At 39.9% G+C, this 11,329-nt stretch overlaps 1 protein-coding gene across 1 annotated transcript; it reads left to right on the top strand.

Annotated features, from left to right (window-relative positions):
* The first annotated feature begins 2,656 nt into the window (after positions 1–2,656).
* On the top strand, positions 2,657–6,744 carry LOC140926808 (putative 4-hydroxy-4-methyl-2-oxoglutarate aldolase). Its single transcript, XM_073376502.1, has 2 exons — positions 2,657–2,909; positions 5,933–6,744. The coding sequence occupies exons 1-2, from the start codon at positions 2,736–2,738 to the stop codon at positions 6,251–6,253; spliced, it is 495 nt and encodes a 164-aa protein (XP_073232603.1). The 5' UTR covers positions 2,657–2,735; the 3' UTR covers positions 6,254–6,744.
* The last annotated feature ends 4,585 nt before the right edge of the window (positions 6,745–11,329 follow it).

Here is an 11,329-nt window from a genome sequence, read left to right on the forward strand (position 1 = left end):
GGACGGAAGGTCGGGTGGTCGGTGTACGGTCACGAGATTGCCGAATTTTCTAGGATGGAGAGATTTTCTATAAAGCTATGAGGCTTCGAATTGAGCCCGTGATCAAATAAAATATTAGCGCAAAACTTTAAACACTACGTGACCTCAATAGATAGAAAAATGAGCCCGCGATCCACTCAGGTGATGATGGTCAGCGTATACTCTAGTTTGACAGCTGTCAATTAACCTTCATTAGAATGGCGAATATTCGAATTAACAGACTACAAGTGTGAGTAGGACATTTCCGTCCGGCATGTAGTGGAAAATGCCAGATCGTGTACCAGAGAGAACCTGAGCCCTCGTTATTAGTTTTCTGATAGCGGTCTGCACATGTCCCATTTTGACAGCTGTCAATTGACCTTAATTTGCCTTGCCAATGTAACTTTAAACGACTGTCAGCCAACTGACAGCCTTGCCTGCCGTAGTTTCGTTTTCATGTTGAATTGGTAAGTGTGACATATTACATCAGCTTATATATAGGGGCAAAACGACTGGTCTTTTATCTGAGCCCGCGAGACGGTCATGTGATAATTGTCAGCGGATGTCTGATTTTGACAGCTGTCAATCTAATCGTACTCATACGGATGGCTTACATAACTAAGAGGCTAGTCAAGTTGTGCAAGATCTATTGTGACATTTGATATCGGCTTACATGAAGTGTGTGTACGGACGGGCGTACGCTACGTCATAACCAAATTTTCTGGGATGGATAGTTTACCAAATTTTCTTACCCATGGTGCTCCGCTGCGCGCGCGCTTCGCGCGCGCGGGAGCTCCGCTAAAAATGCATTCTAAGCGGTCTGTTCGGTCATCCTAGGGGAACTTGAGTCTTTTCGAAATTGCAAGGGCTTGAGTATTTATTTTCCAGAACACAGTTAGAGGCACTTGACGTAGTACGAAAGTGAGACATTTTCTGATTCCTGTCTCCATCGCCTTTTTCAATCCGACAATTTTAGGTTTCCTTTTTTAGACGAAACATAGCCTAACTTGGGGATTGAAATGAGAAAATTAAACTTCAGAAAATCGTAGGAACGTATTAGATAAGCTTCGAAAATTGTACATGAATGGAACGGTCATCCAGAAATTTTTAGCCGTCCTCAAGTAACAGAAAATTCTAGGCAGTATTTACTTTTCCAAATAGATATTTTACAGAAAACAGTCGCTGGGTGCCCCTGAAGTGTTACAGTGTTAGGTAACCTCCATCAGTGTTCCCAAGTCTTGGTAATCTATACCTTGGCTCGGGGGGACCTCCGCCCTAAGGTCCAGCCCCTTATCCTTTTATATACGAGTTTTGATAGAAAAATTATCCCTTTCGGCTTTAATTGAAGAATGGTACCCCTTTGACGTACCTAGTTAATTAGAATAAATCTTTAAAACAGGAAGTCTTTTTGTCAATTTTCATGTAAGGTTTAGTAAGTTTTCCTTAAGGTGCGTCTTTTCGAAACATTTTAATTAACGCCGACCCGCAGCTTTCCTAAAATTTCATATACTTCAACTCGTGAATTATGGCCCTACCCTTTGATATACCTGAAGCTTGAAAAAGGTAACCCCTCCGAGTGAAGCCTCCTGGAGGCCATTATAAGGAGTGCCCCCCCCCGCCAAAACCTTAAAAATACCTTCAGGAGTCCGTTCTTAAATGTGTGATAAGGCTGGTTTTTCACTAGCGACGGAGTCGTGTGAGCACTTCTGTCCTAGTGAAGATCAAAAAATCGGACACGTTGGTTAGAGTCAGAAGCTCGACGGAATCGGAGAAGGAACAATCAGAAGGTTTCCATTTTCTTCCGACTCCGCTTTTCAGGGAGACTCCGTCACTTACGATCTGATGAAAATTAGATTTTCGAAGTCGGAAACAGACGCGGAAGAATACCGGTTATTATATTCGTTCGCGATCGGACGCTTCCTTATCAGTCATCAGTCGCGAGACGCGACTCGGACTCGCTTTCTTGGCTTCGCCACTCAAAGTCGCCATTTTCCATTTTTGATTTCATCATTCACCAAGCAGGAGCCGCTACGGTGACCCAGAAGGGTCACACATGCAAATTAAAAATGTTGCTGCAAACTAAAAATTTCACCTGAAAATTAGAAATGTTGCTGCAAATTAAAAATAGGACATGCAAATTAAAAATTGTACATGCAAACTAAAAATATTACAAACATGAAACATGAATGGGCCGACGGCTGTAAGACCAGGTCGCACGGCTCGGACCAGGTCCTCATCACTCATACTGCGTGCGCAGGACTTTTGATTTTTAATTTGCATCGATATGTTTTCTATTTTCAATTTGCAGCACAATTTTTAGTTTGCATGTACTATATTTAATTTGCAGGTAATACTTTTAGTTTGCATGTACAATTTGTAATTTGCAAGTACTATTTTCAATTTGCAGCAAGATTTTTAATTTGCATGTGTGACCCTTCTGGGCCACCGTAGATTACCGATTAGTAATGGCTCCTAGTCCAAGATTGTCTTTTTCAGTAACGAGACACATTGAGAATTAAGCAATGCTGATCCTTTTCGTAACCTCTTGCACCCTTCTTGCACCCAGGGTAGGCAACCTGTGGTACAGGACCAAGCCTCCCTCGGCCAAAAGTATGGCTGTTCGGCTCTTGGCATTTGCGAAACCACGTTCCAAATCACTGATTCCTCGTTCTCTCGTCGCTTCATTTCGACAAATTACCAAAGAGAGTAGTAGTACAATGAATACTGCCGACCTTAGCGATGCTTACAACGACATTCTACAGTATGTGGAGCCGAATTTATTCAAAAATTACGGAGGGAACGTCAAGTTTGGTGGCATGATTTCTACAGTGAAGTGCCACGAAGACAATGTTCTTGTGAAACAAGCTTTAAGTGAGCAAGGAAACAAACGGGTGAGAGAAATGGGTGGCTCAGTTACAAATGAGTGCCATTCAATTTATTTCTGTAGTTCTAACGGGGTCATGTAGGGCAGTGCTGTCAACTCTCTCGGATAATCTGAGAGACTTCCCGGTCTCCAGATTAGGGTATGAAATCTCCCGGATAATCGGTTGCTATTTCTTGTAGACTCGACTTTCCGACCATAAAATTTCAAATATTTTGCGTTGTTTGAGCTACTGTTAAAATGGAACGTTTCCTCATAGTAAATTCTGGTATGCCACTGTAATAATAATTTAAGTAATAATAAGGCTAAATATGAACTGTTTTTATATGTGCTATACAGAGTGTTTTCACTCACGTGGCCAGCATGACGTGGCCACCGTGACGTCATGTAAAAACACTCTCTCCGTCAATCGGAATGAACAAGCATTTTTGGAACAAGTGACGTCATCTGTCGTGCGATATGATGACATCTATCATTCCGTCCCTATCAATTCTCAATATTTGATGATGGGGGGGGGGGGGGGGGGGGGGGAGGGTTGACAGGCCTGTGTAGGGATATCATCATACATGGTTTGTGTATTATAATTATTTATTTCCTGTTTCCTGACCATCTGATGCTCTTATAATTTTCACAACGACGTTTACAAATCCCCTACACCCAAGAACAAGAGATTTCTTTGCAAAGAGCTACCATTGCCCCTCTCCTTGGGGCAACAGTTAAAAAGTTCAATGGTCTTTGTCTATGGATTTGTGATTTTAAGGTTTCATAAAAAATAAGCAAGGAAAATGCACCTGTATACTGCACGTGATATTAAAAGTTCCGTTAACTTTACTAAGTCATGGTATTGGAAAGGAAAAAAGATTCTTCATGTACTATTACCTTTTTGATGGCTAGGGTTATTCCATGTCCCGTGGGTATTTCCCTGGAGATCCTACAACAAAAATGCAAAAGCGATCCAATCTCCCTGTCCCAGACTAAAAATTTACAACAAATGTTAACAATTCCAGCTTATGTCCCCGGGATCAACCCCCTGGGGTGACCACTGAAAAGTGCTTAACCCTTTAAACCCTAACATCAAAATTCAAATTCTCATTTGTTATCCCTATACGTTTTCAATAGAAATAGTGGAGAGAATTTGTTGAAGTATCAATTACATTCATCTTGTGTGATCGCGTCCTTAATTCTCATGACCACTCTGTTTTATAAAGCATTGATATTACATGGAGAAATTTGACGCTGATCACTCTTAGGGCTTAAAGGGTTAATAAACTTTCAGAGGTCTCCAAACGTTTTACTGAGTACAGTATTTGCCTTATTTAACCCTTTAAACTCCCAAGATCAAAATTTGAATTCTTATTTGTTGGCCCTATTCATTTCCTCCAGAAGTAGTGTGGAGAAGTTGATAAAATATCAAGTAAATTCATCTTGTCTGATCATGTCCATAATTGTCATGAACACCCTGTTTTTTCAAAGCATTGAAATAATTTCAAGGAGAAACTTGATGCTGATCACTCTTAGGGCTTAAAGGGTTAAAGGCTAGGATTCAGGGTTTTAAAACAAAATGGGGGCAAGATTCAAGGTTAATAATAATAGTTATAATAATTTATTCTTAAATTATCCTCTAGCTCTCCCCTTGTGAAGCTTTTCAGGGAAAATGAAGCAAACAATTTAAATGCAACATAACATTGTTAAGTGTGGCCAAGGAGTTGAACTCTGACTACTAAGAACAAGGGGCCTCCAAATTATAAGTCCAGGGCCCTAACTGCTCGGCCACACCACCTCCTATCAAGTATGCACCAGATCAGGATTATGGAATGGAGCAAAAATGTGGGTTGGAATGATGGGATTGAAGTACCAGCATTATTTGGGACCCTCTATGTACATCTATTAAAGCTGACTAGAGCCCTCTAACCTTGAAAGTGGCTTATTTTTGCCCAAGAAGGGAGGAAATTTTGCAAATAGATTAGGGCTGCCTTCTAAATGAAGCTAATTCCATAGTACACAGGGCATTTTTGTGTGTCAAGCTCACTTTGGTCTCTGCCCTGTAGCAATGGTATAGAGCTGACCTATTTAATGTCCACAACAACAACAACAACAATTTATTGTACCCAAAGCAAGATATTAAAGCTATTTGTTATATAAACACAAATGAAATATGAGGTGAGCTGTCATGCGAAAGGTTGATATCTTCACATGTGAAAATAACATGTTATCTTCCCATGTGAAAATATCACCGTTGCTATGGCTACATGATAAATCGCACCTTTTACACCAAAACACTATTAAAGTGAAATGGTTTGGTATTTCATTGGTGTTTATATAATAAATAGAACATTACAAGGCCGCTTGGAGATACAAAATTTATCTTCTTGTGCAAACGAGTGAAATATTCTTTCAACACAAGAAGATAAATTTTGTATCTCCAAGCGGCCATGTAATATCCTCTATTTTACAAGATTTTAGATTAATTAATTAAATAAAAGGGGTACTGACTTCCTGAAATAACAAAAAAGTTAAAAAGACCTAGAAGCCAGGTTCATTTAGATAATAAGTTTATGGCAGAGGTACAACATGGCAACATATATGATGACGGGCACTAGGTAAGGCGAGTGGTTCATCACCGGTTTCAAACACCAAGAAACAGATGAAAGCATGAGGCCTGTAGCCAAGTGCTTTCTTCTGTTTCAAAGTGTTTGGATTCCGGAATGAAGCATGAAGCCTGAGTTTTTGACATGTCTTCTCAAATGAAACAATAAGAAATTATGCAGAGACATTTATCTGGTATTGCATTGTTTCCATGAGTTGTGTTAATCAATAAAACATCTCACTGAAATGCAAGTGTTTGATCTCAGATGAAAAACATGTTTCATCTCAGATCAAATACTGTTGATGTTTTTTATCCGGTGTTTCATTACATATCAAGATTCATCCACCTGACCCAAATGGCCGTCTTTTATTGGCTTTTGACTGCATGAATGACAAATGAGTTTGAGAAGTGTAGTTCTCATTTCTTGTGTTTCATTTTCTTTTCAGGTCCTTGTTGTAGATGCAGGAGGTTCATTAAGATGTGGCATGTTAGGTGACAATCTTGCTGCAATGGCTGTCAAGAACAACTGGGCGGGAGTGTTGATGTATGGCTGTATACGGGACTCCGAAGAAATTGGACAAATGAAGTTGGGTGTTAGAGCCTTGGGAACGATGCCTTTGAAGTCCATAAAGAAAGGCCAAGGGGAAAGAGACATTACAGTACGCTTTGCAGGAGTGAACTTTACACCCGGACACTATGTTTACTCAGATCTTGATGGTATTATTGTATCGCCTAAAGAACTTACCCTTCCTCCTCCAAAGTTGTGATTTCTATTGAAGGACAATGATTTTTCTAGGAATAATTAACTAAGCTAAAAATGATTTAACCGTTTGACTCTCGCTTCAGTGAGATAATTTGTCCCTGACTCTGAATTTTTAAGCTGCGGAAAAAATTGTGAGGTGTTGCCATTCAAATAGATGCCCCTCATCTTCTTAAGTAATCATCTCTTGTCTGAAAGAAGACACCCCCTCCCTACACTGTGAAGTTTGTATCAGCCTCCTTTAATAAATGACCCCTGTCTTATAGATGCTAGCTTGTCAGGAGGAAAGGGAGGGGGGGGGGGGGTCTATACACAGGCTAATAGGTGCTCACCCCAAGACAATAACTCTGAAATACTAGGAAATAGCAAAATCAGTCAAGTTATTCAGTTTCGTGCTTATTAACTAGGGTTTGTGTTTTGCATCTTGAAACCTGAATGAGGATTCTGTCATTGAAGTTGAGATTTGAAAGAACAACAAGAATCTCTAGATGGCTTAGACGTATGTTGTATCAGTGGTTGCATTTATAAACTCTCCTTATATTTTTTCGGAAAGCGTTTTAGTTTTGTTGAGCTTGTTATAATTATGAGAACAAATGCCTCTCTGTTTTAAATGCCTCCTCCTCTTGAAATCCTAGTGTAATAAGATACCTAGGGCATTCATTTGATCACGGTCTTTAAATATTTAGGCACTATTCGCCACAACCGGGGGGGTAGGGGGGACTCCCATATGAAAGGGGCGGGGGTGCTTGTCGTCTCGCTTGGTGTTGTAAATTTTGGATTTTGGTCTCACTCAAGGTGTTCTGGGCAAAATGCCATTATATTTAGCTGTAAAGGCCTCTTTTAGGGTTCCATGCGAATTTTCAGTTCGTTTTATTCACTCCATTCATGTAATCAAAGTTTAAAATGGTCTCTTTCAGGGGTCAAAAAAGGTTGGGCCACGCCCAGATTGGTCTCCTTTAGGGGTTAAATTCAAAATTTCCTGACGAACATCCTCGCCCCTTTCATATCAGTTCACTCGGCTCCGCCGCCAAAAAGACTACAGCACTCGCTTGCTAATCCCGCTAGCTACGCAGGCTATCAAGCTAGAAAAAAAAAAAGGAAAGATGCTTTCTTAAATAGCATGATTCTTCCTTGGTAGCCATCTTCTTCCTGAAATAAAAGCCAAACAGGCACATTCCTTGTGAAAGTGCCACGATTGGTCCTCTCATCATAGTCGGGCGACGACTGAAAGGAGATGTATAAAAGATTGTACTGCAATCAAGTGCAACCTTCTTGTTTTGCTAATCTAATCCTATTGCGTTTTACTGTTGTCTTTTCCATCGCGGTCGTAGTTGTTGTAAAAGTACCAGCCTGAGTGGCCTTTTTCTATATGGCGTTTCTGGCTAACAAACTACCGCATTGTGCTTTGAACTTGTTATCTAAAAGAGGTGAAAGCCGGAGAAGGCAATTGTGAGGTTTTACAGGCATGTCTTATTTTACCTTTTATTCCTTTACTTTGGTTTTTCATTAATTAATGACATATTTCTGGTACCTAAGTTCGTACTAGCGTACAGGTAGCTACGCCCGTGCTTAACAAAGCCAGCAAGGGACCAGGGGTCCATGGACCCCCTCTTTGGACCGGGTCCATGGACCACTTTCATGGACCGGGTCCATGGACCCCCTGTCATGGACCAGGTCCATGGACAGTTTTTTTATTTTTATAAGAAGGTTTTGCACCAGGTCCATGGACACTCAAAAACAGAAATAGTGCCAAAAAAAGATTTGACGAGACACTGTCGACCAATGCGCACGATTAATCACAAATATTTAGTTGTGTTTACATGACGTACACTCTGCTTACACATGTGCAGTCACAAGACTGTTACATTAAGTTAATTCAAAAGTTACCACCAGTACAAAGACTCGCATCACCCTAAGAAAAACAAGCTGGAGTTAAGAATTCATTGCTTTTAGAGCAATCATGACTGAGTCACATCGAAATTCTCAATAGTTGATGTAGCTTCAGTTTAAGCTACAATCCATGCCACTTCTTCTTCTTCCAGATCTGGATCTGCAAATCACTATCCGTGAGAATTTATAATCGTCCCGCCAAAAATGCTGAGGAGCTGGGCCCAGTGTGACAAAACATTGCAGGAAAAAGTGACATCCATGGACAAAAAGAAAGTGGCTTAGAATTATTCAGATCCAGGATGCACTTTGGAGAAATTAAACAACCTAAAACCCTTTTAATCAGCCGCAATGAACAGCTTTACATTTTAAAAGAGGTAGAAAATCAGTATGTGTGTCACGACCTCTTAGTACGAAATAAGCGGCAAAAATTCACATTTGCTCAGTCAAAAGGTTTTCCTCCGAAGCATAATCTACCCATCAGAGAAAACAATTCGATAGCTGGAACAAGCGGTATTTTGGCATGAGGTACCAACCCCCCCCCCCCTTTTTTTACACTATGTAAGCACAATTAAACATTACTGATCAATCAAGCATTGTTTGTTGTTGTTGTTTTTTTTAACCTTATTTTTGCACTACTTCTGTTTTTGTTTATTTCTCATTATTGAAAAAAACTGTCCATGGACCCGGTCCATGACGGGGGTCCATGGACCCGGTCCATGAAAGTGGTCCATGGACCCGGTCCAAAGTGGGGGTGCATTGACCCCTGGTCCATGTTTTTCCTCACCCCTCATGAGCTGCAATGATGTCTTTAAGGTTCATCCCAGGACAGCAGAGATTTGTCCCTACTTCTGGGAGGATCTGTCCCCACGTCGTAGCCTTGCCATATGTATAAAGGGAATCCAAGACAGTCTTGGATCCTGAGCTGTGTATTCTGGATTCCAGAGCCCAGGATTCCGGAAACTTCAAGGAAAACTTTCCCAAATTTCGGACTGGAATCCGGACTCCCCTTATAAAGGATAAGTAGGCTGGGATGCCTCTTGAAAATTACCCCAGCATCACTAAAAGGAAGTTAAGCCTTACAAATGTGTCATAAGCCAAATTAATCCTGACACGTTTTAGCAGAAAATTTTGCTCATAAAGGTACACGAGTTTTCTTGAACGCCGGATATGTCAGATACAATATAAAAACAATGGAAAGGGGCTACTCTTTCTTTTTTATACGATTTCTTGTACGATGTTATGTCCGATTTCTTGTCCAATTTTTTTGTTCGATTTCTTGTCCGTTTTTTGTCCAATTTCTAGTCTGATTTCTTGTCCGATTCCATGGCCGATTTCTTGTTCGAATTTGCGATTTCATGTCGGATTTCTTGTCCGTTTTTTGTCCGATTTTCTGTCCGATTTCAAGTCAGTTTTTTTGGCCCGATTTTATGTCCGATTTCTTGTGCAATGTCTTGTCGAATTCCTGTCCGACTTGATGTCCGATTTCTTGTCCGATTTCAAATCCGACTTCATGTCTGATTTGATGTCAGTAGTGGATAAGGCACCTGTTACGCCGTTTTTTTGCGGATTTAATTCACTTTTTGTGCGTTAAATTAACGCAGATGACGTCATGCATCTCATTAAGATAGGATGATGTCATACTTTAAATTAATGCCGATGACGTCATGCATGTCAATAAGATAGGATGATGTCATAGTTTATTTTCAGCTGGCTGACGTCATGCATGTCATATAGATAGGATGATGTCATAATTTATTTGTAGCTGGCAAGGAGCAAGTGACAGTAGAATTTCCTAGAGTTGACGTCATCAAAAAATGTTGAGATCATAATCTATAAACAGAAAAGTGATTTTTTATATAATCAGCTATTTGCGATAGTTTTCTCATTGGATATTGTAGAAACTGTTATGTGTTCAAAATAAAAGCGGGCAAATTTTCAACATGTTATCTTTGCAGATTATACTAAATGAAAAATCTTTAATCATTAAATTTTTTTCACTAAAAATCGGTTATAAACAAAACTAAGACACGGAGGTTAACTAAAAAATCTTTACTTCAAAAGAAGGGAAAAGGAGGTTACTAGGCGAATGCTAAATCGTACTAATTTTTCAGGCAAAACATGAAAACGTGGTCGAAGCTCAGCGAAACGAAAAACTGCCTATCAAGCAAAAATGTCAATCTTTGTTTACTTGACTCTGTAGAAAGTATTGCACAGGGTATGAAAATTCTATAGAAAACAACAGGTGGTTCTAAAGTAAACCCTAACTCTTTTGGTTCTTAAATAAACCCCATTCTTCTTCCTAATGAGTGGAAAGTCTATTTATAAAAATAGGAATAAGAGGTTCGGATCGCCTAGCAACACATGTCTTCTTGTTTAGCGCTAAAAATCGGATATATAACAAAACACACACACACACACATACACAAAGTGGAGCTGAAAACTCTCTATTTCAATTTTGACTCACCATTACGAAAGCGTTTTCTCCGTTCCATCTCGAGGAAACGACTAACTATTGAAGTCTCAGCGCTTGAGGAGCTTATGGTCGCCGTTAGTCAGTTAATTATGCGGGTTAACAAGCCCAATCTTGAATATAAATTAGTTCTTCTCTACAGCTAGACCCAAGTAAGTACCTTGTCTTATTATTGTAAAGACACAAAGAATTAATAACTTAACAAGAATCAATTAAAACACGCGACAAATAAATTGACAAGACACGAGATACAGTTTAAAAACTTTATTGAAAACCATTGACAAAAAAGTCGAATACACAGCGATTTGAAAGACATGGAAATTAATCGTCTTCTTCGCCCATGGAGTACTTGTAAGGTCTAACTCGAAATTTCTTATGGCGAGTTCGTTTCCTCTGTTTGCCTTGAGCATTATGATCATCCAAATAATTTACAAATTGAATCCGACGCCTTTTGCGCTTCGGGCCTTGTGATGGGGTTTCTACTGTGGGAGCAGGGGTCAGGAAACCAGGATTTAAGGTTAGTGGTGGGGTGGAGCTTTCGGTTTTTAGGTTTTTGTAAGATAGCCGCTTGTGTTAATTTAGGTGTTACGTTGAAGGGGTTAATGGGAGTGGAGAATGCTGCCGTTGCTGTCGAAGAATCTTGTGTGCTTGATGTTGAAACAGTGCTGATTATTTCTTCCGGTCGTGTTCTTGTATTTAATTGTTCTTTAAAAGCCAGGTATC

The sequence above is a fragment of the Porites lutea genome, chromosome 2 (assembly GCF_958299795.1).
Source record: "Porites lutea chromosome 2, jaPorLute2.1, whole genome shotgun sequence".
Taxonomy (NCBI): Eukaryota; Metazoa; Cnidaria; class Anthozoa; order Scleractinia; family Poritidae; genus Porites; species Porites lutea.

Excerpts from the sequence above, each read along its gene's own strand:
- LOC140926808 (XM_073376502.1), top strand. The coding sequence starts at position 2,736 with ATGAATACTGCCGACCTTAGCGATGCTTACAACGACATTCTACAGTAT. Across the intron at positions 2,910-5,932 it reads GTGAGCAAGGAAACAAACGG|GTCCTTGTTGTAGATGCAGG; the intron begins GTGAGAGAAATG and ends TTTTCTTTTCAG.